At 46.7% G+C, this 21,731-nt stretch overlaps 1 protein-coding gene across 3 annotated transcripts; it reads left to right on the plus strand.

The window, feature by feature from the left end:
* Positions 1 to 14,342: 14,342 nt before the first annotated feature.
* ALDH1B1 (aldehyde dehydrogenase 1 family member B1) lies at positions 14,343 to 21,588 on the plus strand. 3 transcript variants are annotated; one of them, XM_038769945.1, is made up of 3 exons: positions 14,393 to 14,411; positions 15,176 to 15,251; positions 19,615 to 21,588. In XM_038769945.1, the coding sequence occupies exon 3, from the start codon at positions 19,620 to 19,622 to the stop codon at positions 21,171 to 21,173; it is 1,554 nt and encodes a 517-aa protein (XP_038625873.1). In that variant the 5' UTR covers positions 14,393 to 14,411; positions 15,176 to 15,251; positions 19,615 to 19,619; the 3' UTR covers positions 21,174 to 21,588. The 3 variants fall into 3 exon arrangements, with proteins under 3 accessions (XP_038625874.1, XP_038625873.1, XP_038625875.1); XM_038769946.1 differs by lacking the exon at positions 15,176 to 15,251 and having other exon boundaries at positions 14,343 to 14,411; XM_038769947.1 differs by lacking the exons at positions 14,393 to 14,411; positions 15,176 to 15,251 and adding an exon at positions 18,700 to 18,766.
* Positions 21,589 to 21,731: the final 143 nt, after the last annotated feature.

Here is a 21,731-nt window from a genome sequence, read left to right on the forward strand (position 1 = left end):
GACTAAGATTAGCAAATTTTGGACACATTATCAGGAGAACTAATTCTCTGGAGAAGACACTAATGCTAGGAAAAGTCCAGGGAAAGCATGGAAGAAGCAGACCAGCAGCTAGATGGATAGAGACCATAACAATGGTAATGGAAGAACCATTAGCAAGGTTACGGATTATGGCAGAAGACAGAACGTTCTGGAGAAAATATATCCACAGTGTGCTATGAATCGGAAATGACTTGACAGGACTTGATAATAATAATAATAACAGGGAAAGGACATCAAAAGAGAGGGTAATCAGGAGAGTTGAGGTGACAGTAATTGTCCACCTCCATCTTCAAAGCCCTACTTAAATCTTATCTGCTCCAAGAAGTCTTCCCTAACTCATTTCCTCACCATATTCACCCTCAGTTCTCCAGTTAACTCCCCATCTCCCTCCTACCATCTCTCTCCCAATGCATTGAGCAAGTTGTCTACACCTGTGGACTCCATTTCCTCTCCTCCAATTCTCTTCTTGATCCTTTCCAATTTGGCTTCCGCTCCCTTCACTCCATGGAAACTGCCTTCTCACAGGTCAGCAATGACCTACTTGCCAAATCCAACAGCCTATACTCCGTTCTAATCCTCCTTGACCTATCAGCTGCCTTCAACACGGTGACTGTGAGCCCACTGTTGGGTAGGGACCGTCTCTATATGTTGCCAACTTGTACTTCCCAAGCGCTTAGTACAGTGCTCTGCACACCGTAAGCGCTCAATAAATACGATTGAATGAATGAATGAATGTTGCCTATGCACTTGTGTCTGTATTACCCCTTAAGCACTTTGATACTCATCCCAACTCTAGCCCCTCCAGCCCCACAGCACTTATGTACGTATCCTTATACTCTGCCACTTCCCCATCTATAATTTATTTTAGTGCCTGACTCCTCAACTAGATTGCAAACTCCTTGTGGGCAGGAATTCTGTCTACCAATTCTATTTTATTGTACTTTTCCAAGAGCTGAGTATAGTACTCTGCACAGAGTAAGGACTCAGTCAGTCAATCGTATTTATTGAGCATTTACTTTGTGCAGAGCACTGTACTAAGCACTTGGGAGAGTACAATACAACAATAACAGACACATTATCTGCCCACAGCGAGCTTACAATCTAGAGGGAAAGCTTGGGTCTGGGTCAGGCTACATCAGTTACAGGTTCTTCACACCATGGCCACCTGACTGGGGACCCAAACCGCTGGGGCAGGGCAAGCGGTCAGCCCAGGTCCCTCCTTTCTCTCACCTCCGTGGGTGAGAGAGGGAAAAGGGGGAAAAGGGGGAAAAGGATTGCCCCAGACCAGACCATTTCCGGATTGCCTGAATGACCACCCTCCTCCCTCAGAGGAGCCACATACAGGGCAGAAAAGGGGTGATGGGTGGTTGCCTGGAAGAGCTGGACACAAAAATGGGTTGTTTTGTCCCTCCTAAACTTCTCACTGGGATTGTCTTTCAGGTCTAAACTGGGGAACAGGAGGAAAGTTGACAGAGGATGGCACAATCATTGCCTCAGTTCTGAGATCTGCATTTGAAAATGTTTGTAAGGAGAGCTTAGTGGAGTGTTGGTGCTAGATGCCAAGCCTTTAGATCCTTCCATTTAAGAAGTAGGGTGCCCCTGAGAAGGCATTAGGAAGAACATGATCAATGTTCAGAATACACAATGAATAGACTGTGAGCCCCATGTGGGACATGGACTGTGTCCAACCAGGTTAGCTTGTATCTACCCCCGTGCTTAGTACTATGCCTGGCACATAGTAAGCGCTTAACAGATACTACTAAAAAATAAAATAAATAATAAGAAAATATTCCTCTCCTCTCCCCCTCCCCATAGTGTGCAGCCACTGGCCAAGGCAATACCAGAAATCCTCTTTGTTCTGAGATTGTGGCTGCAACTACATCCCTTCGACACTGTCTAGCTTCCTTTTATCAAGTGACTCTCTCCAGTTGGATGTAAATCCAGCTTAAGGGGAGCTGGGAAGAAGTGAAATTTTTTTTTCTCTTCCCTTCCATGCCTATGAGGGCACTTTGCTTAGCACACTCTCAAATGTTAAAAAAAGAACTAGGCTGGCTAAATTCACAAATTGGAGTGGGGTAATGTTTTCATGAGAATTGAGTTGAGAAGAGGACCAGGACATCATAGTCATCACCATCATAATTACCATTATCATAATTATCATCATCACCACCAGTAGTTATTTGCTACAGTGGGTAGAGCATTCACTGCATTGGGTTCTTGGGAGAATATAATCTCCTTTTCCCCCTATAGATTGTAAGCTCCTTGTGAGCAAGGTTCACAACTATCAACTCTACTGTATTGTACTTTCCCAAGCACTTGGTCCAGTGCTCTGCACACAGTAAACTCAATAAATACCACTGATAGATTGTTGAATGAATCGCCCCTTTTTCTCAAGGGGTTTACAATCTAATGGGAGAGATGGGGAGACACGAATCTATGTTCAAAACTATCTACAAATAATGGGAACAGGGGAAAAATAGTAATAGATTTTGAAAATATAAATAAATAAGTAAAAATGGTTAGGCCCCTCTCAGGGTCACACCTGGAAAGTTTCTCTGCCAGTCATGACTAGAGGAGGGAGAGTCAAGCAGAGGCATACCCATTCCATTCCTAGCTTGGGCAGTGGCTAGTGCAATCTGCTACAAATCAAAACTCACCTGTGCTGGGCAGCAGCAGCATGGGAGAGAGTCAAGGACAGAAACTCCTTTAATAATAATCATGGCACTTATTAAGCGCTTACTATGTGCAAAGCACTGTTCTAAGTGCTGGGAAGATTACAAGGTGATCAGGTTGTCCCACTGGGGGCTCACAGTCTTCATCCCCATTTTCCAGATGAGGGAGCTGAGGCCCAGAGAAGTGGAGTGACTTGCCCAAAGTCACACCGCTGACAAGTGGTGGAGACAACAACAGCAAATGGTTAGGTAAGTACAGTGAATTAATCACTACCTAAATAAGTGCTAAGGGAAGCTGTGGGAATGACCTAATTTGGGAGGGGTGGAAATCAAATCAGAGACTGCTTCCTGAAGGAGATGGGAAGAACTCTGCTTCAAGGCACCTTGGGTGGCAATGTCTGAACCTTCTTCCTTAAAGTTTTTTCGTACTTCCACTTGAACTTCTGACAAAAGGCAAACATTTTAAAAAGCATTATTAACAGTGTTTTCAAACATTAAAGAAAGATTGAGTTTAGGGCAAAGATTCAGGTCAGTTTTGTTTTGTTCTTAGTTCAACACTTCATTCAATCCTTTGATTTATCACCCTTCTCAAAAGGTGTATTTGTAATCATTTTTTCCTGAGACTATCTTTGATTTTTAATTTTTTTGTTAAAGTTTGTTCATTCATTCATTCATTCAATCGTATTTATTGAGTGCTTACTGTGTGCAGAGCACTGTACTAAGCGCTTGTAAAGTACAATTCGGCAACAGAGACAATCCCTACCCAACAGTGTAAGAAACAGTGTAAGAAACACCTGGTTTGTGTTATCAAAATCTGGTGAATAGCCTCTGCAAATGTTTGGATTAAAAAGATTGAGAGATAAAACAGTGAAATAACTTTGGACATTTTTAGAGAACTGACAAGAGTATGTCAGGTACTCGGGTATATAGTGAATATTAACTAATTATTGCTGATGATCACAAGGTTTACTTTTCCTCTATCAATCAATCAATCAATTGTATTTATTGAGTGCTTACTGTGTGCAGAGCACTGTACTAAGCGCTTGGGAAGTACAAGTTGGCAACATATAGAGACAGTCCCTACCCAACAGTGGGCTCACAGTCTAAAAGGGGGAGACGGAGAACAAAACCATACTAACAAAATAAAATAAATAGAATAGATATGTACAAGTAAAATAAATAGAGTAATAAATATGTACAAACATATTTTGTATGGGAAGGGAAGGAGGTAAGATGAGGGGGATGGAGAGGAGGACGTGGGGGAGAGTCTTTTGAGTCTTAGGAAACTGCAAAGATAAGGAAAAAGACTAAATTTAGATGGCATCAATCAATTCACACAGATTGAGTCAGGTAAAAAACATGCATTTCCCTAACAATGTTAATGTTGCTACTATTTCAGTTGTATGAACCCGTGGACAATTCAACCTTCTACTCTGGGCATCAACCGCTCATTTTATTGTTGCTATTGCAAGTTAATTGTTAACCTGCTCTCAGTGCTATGGTTTACCTCGCTGACCTCACCATGACCTATCAATTCCCCTGCTCCCACCAGCCCTTCCCAGCCCTCATCTTCCCCTTCCCCTCTCCCACCCAGCTCTTTCCCTCCCTTTACTCCACCCCCACCCCACCTCCCTGCCCCCTTCCTAGAATCCCTCTGTAACAGGCGCCAACCCTCATCCCCCTCACCTTGCGTAGTTCCCTGCGAATCCCCTCCCTTTCATTCATTCATTCGAACGTATTTATTAAACACTTACTGTGTGCAGAGCACTGTACTAAGTGCTTGGGAAGTACAAATTGGCAACATATAGAGATGGTCCCTACCCAACATCGGGCTCACAGTCTAGAAGGGGGAGAGATAACAAAACAAAACAAGTAGACAGGTATCAATACCATCAGAATAAACAGAATTATAGCTATACATACATTAATAAAATAGAGAAATAAATATGTACAAATATACATAAGTGCTGTGGGGAGGGGAAGGGAGTAGGGCAGAGGGAGGGAGGGGGAGCGATGGAGAGGAGAGGAGGAGCAGAAGGAGGGTGGGGGTTCAGTCTGGGAAGGCCTCCTGGAGGAGGTGAGCTCTCAGTAGGGCTTTGAAGGGTGGAGCTAGTTTGGCGGATGTGTGGAGGGAGGGCATTCCAGGCCAGAGGTAGGATGTGGGCCAAGGGTGGACGGCAGGACGGACGGGTGAGAACGAAGCCTGTCCTGCCGTCGACCCCCGGCCCATGTCATCCCCCTGGCCTGGAATGCCCTCCCTCTGCCCATCCGCTAAGCTAGCTCTCTTCCTCCCTTCAAGGCCCTACTGAGAGCTCACCTCCTCCAGGAGGCCTTCCCAGACTGAGCCCCCTCCTTCCTCTCCCCCTCTTCCCCCTCTCCATCCCCCCTGCCTTACCTCCTTCCCTTCCCCACAGCACCTGTATATATGTATATATGTTTGTACATATTTATTACTCTATTTACTTATTTATTTTACTTGTACATATCTATTCTATTTATTTTATTTTGTTAATATGTTTTGTTTTGTTCTCTGTCTCCCCCTTCTAGACTGTGAGCCCGCTGTTGGGTAGGGACTGTCTCTATGTGTTGCCGACTTGTACTTCCCAAGCGCTTAGTACAGTGCTCTGCACATAGTAAGCGCTCAATAAATATGATTGATTGATTGATTGAGGCACAGTGAGGAGGTTGGCGGCTGAGAAGTGGAATGTGCGGCCTGGGCTGTAGAAGGAGAGAAGGGAGGTGAGGTAGGAGGGGGCGAGGTGATGGCGAGCTTAAAAGACAATAGTGAGGAATACCTGCCCACGTGTCCCCCATCCTAAAAATAAACCCTCTCTTGACCCCATTGCCCCTTTTAGTTATTGCCCTATCTCTCTCCTACCCTTCCTTTCCAAACTCCTAGAAAGAGTCTACACTCGCTGCCTGGAATTCTTCAATTCTAACTCTCTCCTTGACCCTCACCAATTTGGCCTCTGTCCCCTCCACCGAAACTGCCCTTCAAAGGTCACCAATGACCTCCTTCTTGCCAAATCCAATGGCTCCTACTCTATCCTAATCCTCCTCGACCTCTCAGCTGCCTTTTACACTGTTGACCATCCCCTTCTCCTCAACGCTTTTTCCAACCTTGGCTTCACGGACTCCATCCTCTCCTGATTCTCCTCTTAACTCTCTGGCCGTACATTCTTAGTTTCCTTCATGGGATACTCCTCCCCCTCCTACCCTCTTACTGTAGAGGTTCCTCAAAGGGCAGTTCTCAGTCCCCTTCTGTTCTCCATCTATACTCACTCCCTTGGTGAACTCATTCACTCCCACAGCTTCAACTATCATCTCTGTGCAGATGACACCCAAATCTACATCTCCTCCCCTGTTCTCTCTCCCTCCCTCCAGGCTTGTATCTCCTCCTGCCTTCAGGACATCTCCATCTGGATGTCTGCCCGCCATCTAAAACTCAACATGCCTAAGACTGAGCTCCTTATCTGCCCTCCCAAACCCTTTCCTCTCCCTTACTTTACCGTCACCGTGGACGGCACTACCATCCTTCTTGTCTCACAAGCCCTCAACCCTGGTGTCATCCTTGACTCCGCTCTCTCATTCACCCCACACATCCAATCCATCACCAGAACCTGCCGGTCTCACCTCCACAACATCGCCAAGATCCGCCCAGTCCTCTCCATCCAAATGGCTACCTTGTTGGTTCAATCTCTCATCCTATTCCAGCTGGATTACTGCATCAGCCTCCTTTCTGATCTCCTAGCCTACTGTCTCTCCCTGCTTCAGTCTATACTTCACTCTGCTGCCCGGATTATCTTTCTACAGAAACGCTCTGGGCATGTCACTCCCCTCCTCAAAAATCTCCAGTGGTTGCCTGTCAACCTATGAATCAAGCAAAAACTCCTCTCTCTCAGTTTCAAATTTCTTCATCACCTTCCCCCTACTACCTCACCTCCTTTCTCTCCTTCTAGAGCCCAGCCAGCACACTCCACCCTTTGCCGCTAACCTCCTCATTGTGCCTCGTTCTCACCTGTCCCGACGTCGGCCCTTGGCCCAAGTCCTATCTCTGGCCTGGAATGCCCTCCCTCCACACATCCACCAAACTAGTTCTCTTCCTCCCTTCAAAGCCCTACTGAAAGCTCACCTCCTCCAGGAGGCCTTCCCAAACTGAACCCCCTATTTCCTCTCCTCCTCCTCCCCTCCCCATCGCTTCCCAGCTCTACCCCCTTCCCCTCCCCACAGCACTTGTGTATATTTGTACATATTTATTACTCTATTTTGCTAATGATGTGTGTATAGAGAAGCAGCATGGCTCAGTGGAAAGAGCACGGGCTTTGGAGTCAGAGGTCTTGGGTTCAAATCCCGGCTCCACCAACTGTCAGCTGTGTGACTTTGGGCAAGTCACTTAACTTCTCTGTGCCTCGGTTACCTCATCTGTAAAATGGGGATTAAGACTGTGAGCCCCCCGTGGGACAACCTGATCACCTTGTAACCTCCCCAGCGTTTAGAACAGTGCTTGACACATAGTGAGTGCTTAATAAATGCCATCATTATTATTATAGCTATAATTCTATTTATTCTGGTGGTATTGGCACCTGTCTACTTGTTTTGCTTTGTTGCCTGTCTCCCCCTTCTAGACTGTGAGCCCATTGTTGGGTAGGGACCATCTCTATATGTTGCCGAATTGTACTTCCCAGGTGCTTAGTACAGTGCTCTGCACACAGTAAGCGCTCAATAAATACAATTGAATGAATGAATGAAATGGATGATATCAAGGAGCAAAGTGTGCGGGCTGCGTTGTAGTAGGAGACTAGAAAGGTGAGGTAGGAGAGGGCAAGATGATTGAGTGTTTTAAAACCAATGGTGAGGAGTTTCTGTTTGATGTGGAGGTAGATGGGCAACCACTGGAGGTTCTTGAGTGCAGATACATGGCCTTAACCTTTTTGCAGAAAAATGATTTGGGCAGCAAAATAAAGTATGGACTGGAGTGGGGAGTGACTGGAGGCTAGGAAGTCAGCAAGGAGGCTGACATTGTAATCAAGGCAGGATAGGAAGCCTTCTTCTTGCCAAATTTGATGGCCTCTATTTCATTCTAATCCTTCTAACCACTCAGCCACCTTTGACACTGTAAACCACCCCTTTCTCCTGGAAACATTATTCAACCTTGAATTCACTGACACTATCCTCTCTTGGTTCTCCTCCTATCTCTCTGACCCCTCTTTCTCAATCTATTTTGCTGGTTCATCATCTGCCTTCCCCCTCTGACAGTAGGGGTCCCTTGAGGCTTTCTCAAAATAATAATAATAATAATAATAATTTATTAAGCACTTACTATGTGCAAAGCACTGTTCTAAGCGCTGGGGAGGGTACAAGGTGATCAGTTTGTCCCATGTGGGGCTCACAGTCTTAATCACCACTTTACAGATGAGGGAACTGAGGCACAGAGAAGTTAAGTGACTTAACTTCAAAGTCACAGAGCTGACAAGTGGTGGAGCTGGCATTTGAACCCATGATCTCTGACTCCAAAGCCCAGGTTCTTTCCACTGAGCCACGCTGCTTCTCTATCTATTCTCCCTCTTCACCTACTCCCTTGGGGAGTTCATTCGCTCCCATGACTTTAATTACCCTCTCTATGCAGATGATTCCCAAATCTACATCTCCAGCCCTGACCTCTCTCCTTCCCTGCAATCTCTCATTTCCTTCTGCCTTCAAGACATATCTATTTGGATGTTCCACTGATACCTCAAATTAAACATGTCTAAAACTGAATGCCTTATCTTCCCACCCAAACCCTATTCTGCGCCTGTCTTTCTCATCCCTGTAGACAATACTACTCTCCTTCCTACCTCACAATCGCATTACCTTGGTGTTCTCCTTGACTTCATCTCTCTCATTCCACCCACATATTCAGTGTCACTAAATCCTGTTGGTTCAACCTTCAAAACATTGCTAAAATCACCCTTTCCTCTCCATCCAAACTGCTTCCATGCTGATCCGAGCACTTATCCTACCCTGCCTTGACTACTGCATCTGCCTCCTCGCTGACCTCCCAGCTTCCGATCCCCAGTCCAATCTATACTTCACTCTGCTGCACAAATCATTTATCAACAAAAACATTCAGTTCATGTCTCCCCACTCCTCAAGAACCTCCAATCGCTGCTCACTACTTCGGCATCGAACAGAAACTCCTTACCATTGTCTTTAAAGTACTTAATCAGATCCCCCCACTCTACCTCATCGCACTAATCTCCTATTATAGCCCAGCCCAAACGCTCCGACCCTCTAGCGCTAGCTTACTCACGGTGCCCTGATCTCGTCTATCACTGTGGCACAAACCCCTTTTCCATGTCATCCCCCTAGCCTGGAACTCCCTCCCCCTCCATATATGCCAGCCCACCACTCTCTCCACCTTCAAAGCATTACTAAGGTCACATTTCCTCCAAGAGGTCTTCCCTGATTAAGCCTTCTTTTCCCCAGCCCCCTCTCCCTTCTGTATCATCTGTGCACTTCAATCTGTGTCCTTTGGACATTTGATAGTCACCCCACTCCCATATCACTAATGTACATATCTTTAAATTATATAGTATAAATCACTTTATTCATATTAATGTCTGTCCCCCACCTCTAGACTGTAAGCTCATTATGGGCAGGGAATACATCCACTAATTCTGCTGTATTGTGCTCTCCCAAGCGCTTAGTACAGTGCTCTGAATATAGTAAGTGTTCAATAAATACAGTGGATTGATCAAATGATTCACAGCATCCAAGTTGCAGCAACCCAACAGCCACCCTAAGCACTAATGCATTGTAATCCTACCCTCAGCACTTATGGATATTTGTTCGTTGTATTCAATTATTTGACTAATTCATCCTGATATAGTTGTACTAGAAAAGCATCAGTGGCTCAGTGGAAAGAGCCTGGGTTTAGGAGTCAGAGGTCATGGATTCTAATCCCAGCTCTGCCATATGTCTGCTGTGTGACCTTGGACAAGTCACTTAACTTCTCTGAGCCTCAGTTACCTCATCTGTAAAATGGGAATTAAGACTGTGAGCCCCACGTGGGACAACCTGATCACCTTATATCGCCCCAGTGCTTAGAACAGTGTAAGCACATAGTAAGCACTTAACAAATGCCATTATAATAATAATTATTATTATTACTGTTATATCTTTGATATTCTTTCACTCCTACTATTTATGAATCATTTCTGCCTGTCTTCCCTATTAGATTATATACTCCATGAGGGTAAGGGACATTGATTTTGCTTTTGTTGTATTCTCCTGAGTGCTTAGTTCGGTGTGGGAGCTCAATAAGTACCATTAATTGATTGAAATTTTCTTTTTTTGCCTTGGGTACTAAAATATCTAGTTGCAGTGTTGGGTACCAAACGTGGCCTAGTCTGGTTGTGGAAATCCAAACATTAACAGGAAGCAAGAGAACTGGAGGAAGGTACAAGGTACCTGTGCTTCAGACCCCATTCCCTCTCATCTTATAGAAACTCTCACCCCTTCCTGCCTCCCCTCCTTAACTTCCATCTTCAACTGCTCACTCTCCACTGGTTCCTTCCCCTCTGCCTTCAAACATGCCCACGTGTCCCCCATCCTAAAAAAAAAAAACCCTCTCGACCCCACTGCCCCTTTTAGTTATCACCCTATCTCCCTCCTACACTTCCTTTCCAAACTCCTAGAATGAGTCATATACACTCACTGCCTCGAATTCCTCAACACCAACTCTCTCCTTGACCCCCTCCAATCTGGCTTCTGTCCCCTACACGTCACCGAAACTGCCCTCTCAAAGATCACCAATGACCTCCTTCTTGCCAAATCCAATGGCTCCTACTCTATCCTAATCCTCCTCGACCTCTCAGCTGCCTTCGACACCATGGATCACCCCCTTCTCCTCAATACGCTATGCAACCTTGGCTTCACAGATTCCATCCTCTCCTGGTTCTCCTCTTATCTCTCCTGCCATTCATTCTCAGTCTCCTTTGCGGGCTCCTCCTCCCTCTCCCATCTCCTTACTGTAGGGGTTCCTCAAGTGTCAGTTCTTGGTCCCCTTCTGTTCTCTATCTACACTCACTTCTTTGGTGAACTCATTCACTCCCATGGCTTCAACTATCATCTCTACGCTGATGACACCAAAATCTACATCTCCACCCCTGCTCTCTCTCCCTCCCTCCAGGCTCGTATCTCCTCCTGCCTTCAGGACATCTCCATCTGGATGTCTGCCTGCCATCTAAAACTCAGTATGTCCAAGATTGAACTCCTTATCTTCCCCTCCAAACCCTGTCCTCTCCCTGACTTTCCTGTCACTATAGACGGCACTACCATCCTTCCTGTCTGACAAGCCCACAACCTTGGTGTCATCCTCGACTCTGCTCTCTTGTTCACCCCACACATCCAATCCATCACTAAAACCTGTCAGTCTCACCTCCACAACATCGAGCCCCCCTTCTAGACTGTGAGCCCACTGATATGTTGCCAACTTGTACTTCCCAAGCGCTTAGTACAGTGCTCTGCACACAGTAAGCGCTCAATAAATACAATTGAATGAATGAATCGCCAAGATCTGCCCTTTCCTCTCCATCCAAACCGCTACCTTGCTGGTTCAATCTCTCATCCTATCCCGACTGGATTATTGCATGAGCCTCCTCTCTGATCTCCCATCCTCCTGTCTCTCCCCGCTTCAGTCTATACTTCACTCTGCTGCCCAGATTATCTTTGTACAGAAACGCTCTGGGCATATCACTCCCCTCCTCAGAAATCTCCAGTGGTTGCCTGTCAACCTACAAATCAAGCAAAAATTCCTCACTCTCGGCTTCAAGGCTGTCCATCACCTCGCCCCCTCCTACTTCACCTCCCTTCTCTCCTACAGCCCAGCCCGCACCCTCCGCTCCTCTGCCAATAACCTCCTCATTGTGCCTCATTCTAGCCTGTCCCGCCGTCGACCCCAGTCCACGTCCTTCCCCGGGCCTGGAATGCCCTCCCTCCACACATCTGCCAAACTAGCTCTCTTCCTCCTTTCAAAGCCCTACTGAAAGCTCACCTCCTCCAGGAGGCCTTCCCAGACTGAGCCCCCTTTTTCTTCTCCTCCTCCCCACCCCCGTCCTACCTCCTTCCCCTCCCCACAGCACTTGTATATATTTGTACAGATTTACTACTCTGTTTTACTTGTACATATTTACTATTCTATTTATTTTGTTAATGATGATGTGCATATAGCTATAATTCTATTTATTCTAACGATTTTGACACCTGTCTACATGTTTTGTTTTGTTGTCTCCCCCTTCTAGACTGTGAGCCCGTTGTTGGGTAGGGACCATCTCTATCTGCTGGCGACTTGTACTTCCCAAGCACTTAGTACAGTGCTCTGCACACAGTAAGTGCTCAATAAACACAATTGAATGAATGAATTTTTCTATCATTTTCAATCAACCAATCAGTGGTATTTATTGAGCACTTATTGTGTGCAGAACACTGTACTAAGCAGTTGGGAAAGTACAGTACAACACAGTTGGTAGATGCAATCCCTGTCCACAGGGAACTTACAGTCTACATGGGGAGACCAGGAGAGCCTTCAAAATATCTTGACTATCGTGGCTAAATCGGGATTTCTGTTTAATCTATTTGCGGCTAATATTTGATCTATTTGAGAGTCAATCAGTTATATTAAGTCCTGGGGTGGACACAAGCAAATTGGGATGGACCCAGTCCCTGTCCCACATGGGGCTCACAATCTCAAATAGCCATTTTACACATGAGGTAACTGAGGCACAGAGAATAATAATAATGGTATTTGTTAAGCGCTTACTATGTGCCAGGCACTGTTCTAGGCACTGGGGTAGATACAAACGAATCAGGTTGTTCCACGTGTGGCTCATGGTCTTAATCCCCATTTTACAGGTGAGGTAACAGAGGCACAGAGAAGTTAAGTGACTCGCCCAAGGTCACACAGCAGACAAGTGGCAGGGCTGGGATTAGAACCCATGTCCTCTGACTCCCAAGCCCGTGCTCTTTCCACTAAGCCACGCTGCTTCTCCTTGCCCAAGGTCACATAGCAGACAAGTAATAGAGCCCAGACTAGAATCCAGGTCATTGCTCCTTGCTCTATCCACTAGGCCATGCTTCTTCTAATTTACGAACTCAGTTATTGAGTTTTTGCTGTGCACAAACACTGTACTAAGCACTTGGGAGAATATAATACACTTGGTAGATACAACCCCTGTCTGCAAGGAGTTTACAGTCTAGTAGGGGAGATAAGACATTGAAATAAATTATAAGTCGGGGAAGGAACCTAGTGTAAGGATACGCACATGGGGGTGGGGTGAGTCAAGTACTTAGGTGGTACAGACTCAAGTACATAGTCTGCAGAGAAGGGAGGGAAAATTGGGCAGGGAGATGAGAGGGGTTAGTCAGGGAAGGCTCTGTGGAGATGTGATTTTACTAGGGCTTTGAAGATGGAAATTGTGGTCATCTGCCAGATGTGAAGCGCGGAGGGAGTTCCAGGCAGGAGGAAAGGCATGAGCAAAGGGGTCAACAGAGAGAAAGATGAGATGGAGCACTATATAGCGTATTCTTTTCTTTCAATCTGTTTTCTTCTGGACCTAATTGCACAACTGTGCGGGATCGAAAGAATGATTTTGTTTGTGTTGGCAACAGTTCATTCATTCATTCAATCGTATTTATTGAGTGCTTACTGTGTGCAGAGCACTGTACTAAGCACTTGGGAAGTACAAATCGGCAAGATATAGAGACGGTCCCTACCCAACAACGGGCTCACGGTCTAGAAGAGGGAGACGGACAACAAAACAAGTAGACAGGTGTCAATACCATCAGAATAAATAGAATTATAGCTATATACACATCATTAATGATGTGTCCCCCTTTTAGACCGTGAGCCCACTGTTGGGTAGGGACTGTCTCTATATGTTGCCAATTTGTACTACCCAAGCGCTTAGTACAGTGCTCTGCACATAGTAAGCGCTCAATAAATACGATTGATGATGATTAATAAAATAATAATACTAATGACAATAATAATGGCATTTATAAAGCGCTTACTACGTGCCAAGCACTGCTCTAAGCGCTGGGGAGGTTACAAGGCGATCAGGTTGTCCCACGGGGGGGCTCACAGTCTTAATCCCCATTTTCCAGATGAGGTAACTGAGGCCCAGAGAAGTGAAGTGACTCGCCCAAAGTCACCCAGCTGATAATTGGCGGGGCAGGGATTTGAACCCCTGCCCTCTGACTCCAAAGCAAGTCCTCTTTCCCCTGAGCCACGCTGCTTAAACTTGTACAAATCAAATAGAGTAATCAATATGGACAAACAGATGCCGACAGTTGTGTTGGTAACAACGTAATGCTGTTTTTACCGTCTCGATCCGCTTCTCTAGGAAAACGAGAACACTCTCAGGCATCGTTCCCATTTCTCTTCGACTTGACTTTACTTCCTACCTTTAGTGGGGCCGCGGGGAGGGTGGGGAGCTGGATGTCATAGCTTGGATGTGCAGGTGAAGAGCCAGGAAAAGTGGGCCCAGCCGACAAGCAATTCAACGAGCCTGGGAAATAAGGCGGGGGCGAGGGGGAAGGGGTCGGAGGAGTTCGACGTTAGGGGAGGAGCTGCATGAGGGCAGGCTCGTTGGCCGCGCTACAAAAAGGCCGGAGAGGGAGGAACAGAAGCCGATCCCTGCTCAGCTCTCACTTCGGTGGCAGGTAACGTGCCTTTGCTCTGCCTTTCCCCCCCGCCGCGGAACTCCCCCTTCTCTGCCAGCCGCTCGCAATCCTGCTGCTGCTGCTCCTGATTATGCTATTTGCTAAGCTCTCACTACGTGCTAGGCGCCGCTACTCCCAATACTATGGCTGCTGCTCTGATTCCCTTCCCAGATCGGCTGGGGGCGGGGAGGGGCAGCGCTGCCGAAAAGGAAATCAATCGATCAATCAATTGAGCGCTTACTGTGTGCAGAGCACTGGACTAAGCGCTTGGGAAGTCCAAGTTGGCAACATATAGCGACGGTCATCATCAGCATCATCAATCGTATTTATTGAGCGCTTACTGTGTGCGGAGCACTGGACTAAGCGCTTGGGAAGTCCAAGTTGGCAACATATAGAGACAGTCATCATCAGCATCATCAATCATATTTATTGAGCGCTTACTATGTGCAGAGCACTGGACTAAGCGCTTGGGAAGTACAAGTTGGCAACATATAGAGATGGGCCCTACCCAACAGTGGGCTCACAGTCTAAAAGGGGGAATTTTCGAATTTTAAGGGGAGGCCACCCCCCAAGACCCCCAGGACCAGAACAGAGACCCTCCCCAGAGACCCCAAGGACCAGAACAGAGACCCTCCCACAAGACCCCCAGGGGCCAGAGCAGAGACCCTCCCCTGAGACCCCCAGGGGCCCCCCAGGACCGGAATTCCCTACCATACGTTGTCCCAAGAATCACTCCGGGAGGATCTCATCCTTGGGTTTTCCAGGCCGGGAAGACCTGGACGGTGGCGTGCAAGGAGTGTACACTTGTGACGGTGCCACCCTGAGAGTGACCTGCTCCCCGTGAGTCTGCCTGCCCCCCGACCCCCTCACCTGCCAGGGCCCGGGGCATGCCCTGCTGCCCGCGCTCAACCAGGAGGACGCCTTGCTGCCCCCAGTACCAGTGCTGTAAACCATTACACCTTCCTGGGGACCAGGGGGAATGTTGGACTTTACCCGATTCCCTGCCCCCGCTTGGAGGGGCGGAGGGGAGATGAACCGGAGGAGGAATAGCCGAGACCCAAGTGTCCTGTCCTGGAGCCAGAAAAAAAAAAAAACTCCTTATGGAATCAGTGGTATTAATTGAGCACCTGCTGGGAGCAGAGGACTGTGTTGAGCACTCGATGCTTGGCACATAGTGCTTAACAGATACCATCATCATGAGTACAACAGTCAGGTAATCGTATTTTTGAGCGCTTACTGTGTGCAGAGGACTGTGTTAAGCACTCGATGCTTGGCACATAGTGCCTAACAGATACCATCATCATCATCATGAGTACAACAGTCAGGTAATCGTATTTTTGAGCGCTTACTGTGTGCAGAACACTGCAATGATAATCATGATAATGGTATTTGTTAAGCACTTACTAGGTGCCAGGCACTGTTCTAAGCGCTGGGTAATCAGGCTGTCCCACGTGGGGCTCACAGTTGTAATTTCCATTTTACAGATGAGGTAACAGCGGCACAGAGAAGTTAAGTGGTTTGCCCAAGGTCACACAGCAGACAAGTAGCAGAGCCGGGATTAGAGCCCACATCCTCTGACTCCCAAGCCCCGGCTCTTTCCACTAAGCCTTGCTGCTTCTCTGTACTAAGTGCTTGTGAGAGTACAATATAATGAACATATTTCTTGCCCACAACCAGAAGCAAAAGACATCATCCTTATCCTCAAGGTGCTCACAGTCTTAGCGAGAAACAGATCTACAAAAAGACAAGTCAGTTATGCCTGATGACTGTCCTTGAGATGTTGTTGAATATCTTTGACACCTAGGCTCTGAACCTTTGAGCACAGCAGGGAAAGTCCCTGCCATCTCTTTCTCCCAGGACTAATTAAGTACTGGAAATAGCAGTTGTTATGAGTGGAAAATGACAAGTACAGTCTAACCTACTGTTTCCTAGTTGTTTTAATCAAAAGCATTTATTGAGCACCTGCTGTCTGCAGAACATTGTAAAGGAGGCTTCGGAGTGTGCGAGAGATAGAATCTGATAAACTTGTATCTACCCGAGGCTTAGAACAGTGCTTGGCACATAGTACGTGCTTAACAAGTACTATCATTATCATTATTATTGCCATAATTATTAGAAGACATAACCCCTGCCCTCAAGGAGTTTACAGTCTAGCAGGGAGACAGACACTTAAAATTACAGTTACAGTAAGTGCTGAATAAATACCACTGATTAATAGGAGCAGTAATAGAGTTTATAAGATACATACGTAACTATTTTAAGAGTTGTGGTGACAAGTGCCTATGTGGCAGGAAATGCTTAAATGCCAGTTGCGGTGGATACAGGGTGGAGAGAGGAAAGATTAATGGGGGAAGGCCCACTATAGATATGGTTTTAGAAGGGCTCTGAAGATCTGGAGGGTGGTGGTCTGCCTGCTCTGAAGAGGCAGGGAGTTTCAAGCAGGGGAGAGGACAGTATCTCTAGAGACGATCTTCTGCATTCTTTCAAAATCCACCCCCCTCCATCTGCTCATCGGACCCCATTCCTTCGCACCTTATCAAAACACGTGACCCCTCCCTAACAGCCATCTTCAACTCTAATGCCTTTTCCCCTACTGCTTCATGAGAAATTGTTTCGACTGCTTTCTGCATTATCCTTTGTTTCCAGCTCTGTAAGTGTTTCTGGTCAGTTTCTTAGTTAATTATGTCCAAGGGCTGGGCTACAATTAGAGGAGAAAATTCCATTTAGGCAGTTCGTAGGGTTTCAGGAGTGATCCCACAAGAGTTAAATCCTACTGGAATTCTCTCACCCACACCTTTTCCCTCCTGGTGCTTCTAGGGTTTTGTAAGGGTGCCAATTTCCAGCTGGGCAGGAGTATTTTTGGAGCAGGGAGAGGAAGAAGATGGTGCTGACATAAACAATACATATACATACACCAGATCCACCTGGTGTGGGGCCCCTTCTTTGGGCTTGCTTGGGGTTTAAGCCCTTTAACTTACATCAGCTGCTGTAGGGAACAGCACCAGAAAATATAACCAGAATACTTTTCTGTTTAACTGTCTTCATACATCGAATTAAGAACACAAGCCCTCTTCAATTTTCAATAGTCTCTTCGTAAAGAAGACCAATCCTCCTTTCAACTGCAGATGTTTTCAGATATCCTATTTCTGATAGCATAGTTTGTTGTTGTTTTTGTTTTCATTTTGTTTTTAAATCCTCTTTAAGGCTTTAAACCCTTGCAAATTACTGCTAGAAAAATCTATAGTTCTCTAGCAATGTGCACAGTACTATTATTTCAATAATTTGAGCATGTTTATAAATTGATAGAGGTGAAAAAACAAAAGTCTAAAACAAGATCACATAGGTAGTAGTGATGCGGCCTCATCCCAAATTCTAACACTATTTAACACAATTTACCCAGCTCTAGTAATGGAATTAGCAGCAGAACCTTCCCAGTGAAGACTGGCCAAATCAGTTAGTGACAGCACTTTCTCTTACCTTATTTTCTCCCTTGCCCAGTTACACTCACCAAGAGAAAAATTGTTCACTCATCTTGTGGTCATCCAGTGGCTACCAATCAATCTGCGCATTAGGCAGAAACTCCTCACCCTCGGCTTCAAGGCTGTCCATCACCTCGCCCCCTCCTACCTCACCTCCCTTCTCTCCTTCTCCAGCCCACCCCACACCCTCCGCTACTCTGCCACTAATCTCCTCACCGTGCCTCGTTCTCGCCTGTCCCGCCATCGACCCCCGGCCCACGTCATCCCCAGGCCTGGAATGCCCTCCCTCTGCCCATCTGCCAAGCTAGCTCTCTTCCTCCCTTCAAGGCCCTACTGAGAGCTCACCTCCTCCAGGAGGCCTTCCCACACTGAGCCCCTTCCTTCCTCTCCTCCTCATCCCCCTCTCCATCCTCCCCATCTTACCTCCTTCCCTTCCCCACAGCACCTGTATATATGTTAATATATTTGTACGTATTTATTACTTATTTATTTATTTATTTTATTTGTGCATATCTATTCTATTTATTTTATTTTCTTAGTATGTTTGGTTTTTTTCTCTGTCTCCCCCTTTTAGACTGTGAGCCCACTGTTGGGTAGGGACTGTCTCTATATGTTGCCAACTTGTACTTCCCAAGCGCTTAGTACAGTCCTCTGCACACAGTAAGCGCTCAAATACAATTGATTGATTGATTGATTGTGGTCCCCTTTGTTCTGATCTACCTCCTTCCTAATTTCCACCACCATTTTGGTTGGAAGGAAATCTCCAGAAATCACTCACGAATGACAATCTTTTTTTTTTTTTTCCTTCCAAGTGAACTATTTGGATCCTTGCTGGACAAATAAAACTGATCTGAAAACAAGATCTGTTGCCAGAGGGTAAATGTTTCCATGGAAGGAGGGTTGAGGGTTTGCAACTTCTGCTGCTCTCTTCTTTCCATGTCCCTTTGACTTGGAGAGAAATACGACTGGGGTGGTGGTGGGTGTTGAAGTGTCTTGGTATATCTCTATGCTCTGCTTTTCCTCTCCTTTGCTCATCAGCATTGCCAAAATGCTTACTGAGTGTCCATTGGGGAGAGCACTGGGACAGGTTCCACTTAAAGGGAACACCTGAATCCCCTGGACCAATGGCACCATATTCACTCCAGCACAGTGAGGAAGGAGGCAGCATCAAAGTGATATAGATTTCTCTTTCTCTCTCATGACACCTCTACAGATAGATTATCCTGGAGAACATTCACAAATCTTCCTAGGGCCCTCTGAGTGTCCCACACATTTTCAGGAGGGAAGCGAAGGGGCAGTAGAGGAGGCTGGCCGGCTGTTCCAAAGCACCACCTCTCTCGTCTCCCATTCCCCCTTGTGTCATCATGCAAGGTGTCACCCGTCCCTGGTGACCTTGGAAATCATTTCCTTCCTTCCCTATCCGGAAGTTCTGCCCAGTGGCCAAGTAGCATGAGAATTTGCCTGGCCTGCTGGATGTCCCCAATTTTAAATTTCCGGCTTTACAAGGCACACCTACCTGCCACTCCGGCCTGCTATAACAAGAGAAAAATAAACTAATCAAAATCTCACTTGTCATGCAGTTGCAAAACATTGTAGTAAGACTGAAAATCTTACATATTTAATTGTGCTTTCTGGTCCTCCTGCACTTGACCAGAGGCATACTTAGGACACAATTTAAACAGGAACATGAAAAGTCATGACTATTTGTGGTCTTTCCTTTGAAGGCATCATGCTTCGTCTTCTTACCCCACGATTCTCCAGCCTCTGGGCCATGACTTCTTCCTACTCCTCTTCAGCTAACCTCCCAAACCCAGTTCTGAAACCCGACATTCACTATGACAAGCTCTTCATCAACAATGAATGGAGAGATGCGGTCAGCAAGAAAACATTTCCGACAGTCAATCCCTCCACGGGAGAGGTCATCACCCACGTAGCAGAAGGAGATAAGGTGGATGTGGACCTGGCAGTGAAAGCGGCCAGGGAAGCCTTCCAACTGGGGTCGCCATGGCGTCGGATGGATGCCTCCGAACGGGGCCGCTTGCTCTACCGCCTGGCTGACCTGGTGGAGAGAGATCGCGTCTACCTGGCCTCGCTGGAGACTCTGGATAATGGCAAACCCTTCCAAGAATCCTACGTCCTGGACCTAGATGAAGTGATTAAAGTGTACCGCTATTTTGCAGGCTGGGCAGACAAGTGGCATGGGAAGACTATCCCCATGGATGGGGAGCATTTCTGCTATACCAGGCATGAGCCTGTCGGGGTCTGTGGCCAAATCATTCCCTGGAACTTCCCCTTGGTCATGCAGGGTTGGAAACTGGCCCCAGCCCTGGCCACTGGCAACACCGTGGTCATGAAGGTCGCAGAGCAGACCCCACTCTCTGCCTTGTACTTTGCCTCCTTGGTCAAAGAGGCCGGCTTCCCCCCCGGGGTAGTGAACATCATCACGGGCTACGGGCCAACCGCAGGGGCAGCCGTGGCCCACCACATGGACGTTGACAAAGTGGCCTTCACGGGTTCCACTGAAGTGGGGCATCTGATCCAGAAGGCAGCCAGCGAAAGCAACCTCAAGCGAGTCACCCTAGAGCTGGGAGGCAAAAGCCCCGCCATCGTCTTGGCCGATGCAGACATGGAGCACGCAGTGGAGCAGTGCCACGAAGCCTTATTCTTCAACATGGGCCAGTGCTGCTGCGCGGGGTCTCGGACCTATGTGGAGGAGTCCATTTACCAGGAGTTCCTTGAGCGAACCGTGGAGAAGGCCAAACAGAGGAAAGTTGGGAACCCCTTTGAGCTGAACACCCAGCAAGGGCCACAGGTGGACAAAGAGCAGTTTGAGAAAATCCTTGGCTACATCCAGATTGGCCAGAAGGAAGGCGCCCGACTGATGTGTGGGGGAGAGCGCTTTGGAGAGCGAGGCTTCTTCATCAAGCCCACTGTCTTTGGGGACGTGCAAGACAGCATGCGGATTGCCAAGGAAGAAATCTTCGGACCCGTGCAGCCTGTCTTCAGATTCAAGAAGATTGAGGAGGTGATCAAGAGAGCCAATAACACAAGATATGGATTAGCAGCTGCAGTGTTTACCAAAGACCTAGACAAGGCCATGTACGTTACTCAAGCGCTGCAGGCGGGGACAGTGTGGGTCAACACCTACAACATTGTCACCTGCCACACCCCTTTCGGAGGCTTCAAGGAGTCTGGAAATGGAAGAGAGCTGGGGGAAGATGGGCTCAAAGCCTACACAGAAGTGAAGACGGTGACAATCAAGATTCCTCAGAAGAATTCTTAATAAAAATCTCAATCCCCACTTGTCCAGTTCCAGTTTGGGCCAATTCTGGAACCACCCAGCAGTGGGACTTTTCTTTTCCGTAGCCCTGTGCAGACTGCACTCCCATGCTAACTTTCAAAATGACCCCAGGAAGGTCTGCAAACTATAGATTAGCAGTCATTGCAACCTAAATCTCAGCAGATCCCCACACTGTCAAGTTCTTTGCTTTAAACAGAAATATGCTTGCTGCTTGTAGATGTAGTTTCTTTTTGTCTTTTACTCAGTGATTTGTATCTCATTTTCCTTTACTACTGGTAGCCCTTTACTTGTCTCTCTTTTTAAAAAAACAGTAATTGCTACTGACTTTCTGGACTATGAGTTCAGCCATCTTTGTAAGTGGAAGTTTATAAAATAAACTGATAGAATGTGAAACTAATGACTACCAAGGTGCTGTAATTGCCTTAGAGTATTTCAAGTTCATATTTTGACTGCAGGATAGAACACAAAAAAAGAAAAAGAAATGATTGTATTTTAAGATACTTCCAAGAATAGCATTTTGTTGAAGTTGCAGATGAAGTC

This window comes from Tachyglossus aculeatus, chromosome X4 (genome assembly GCF_015852505.1).
Source record: "Tachyglossus aculeatus isolate mTacAcu1 chromosome X4, mTacAcu1.pri, whole genome shotgun sequence".
NCBI lineage: Eukaryota > Metazoa > Chordata > Mammalia > Monotremata > Tachyglossidae > Tachyglossus > Tachyglossus aculeatus.

Coding starts and splice junctions, on each gene's coding strand:
- ALDH1B1 (XM_038769946.1), top strand. CDS start 19,620: ATGCTTCGTCTTCTTACCCCACGATTCTCCAGCCTCTGGGCCATGACT.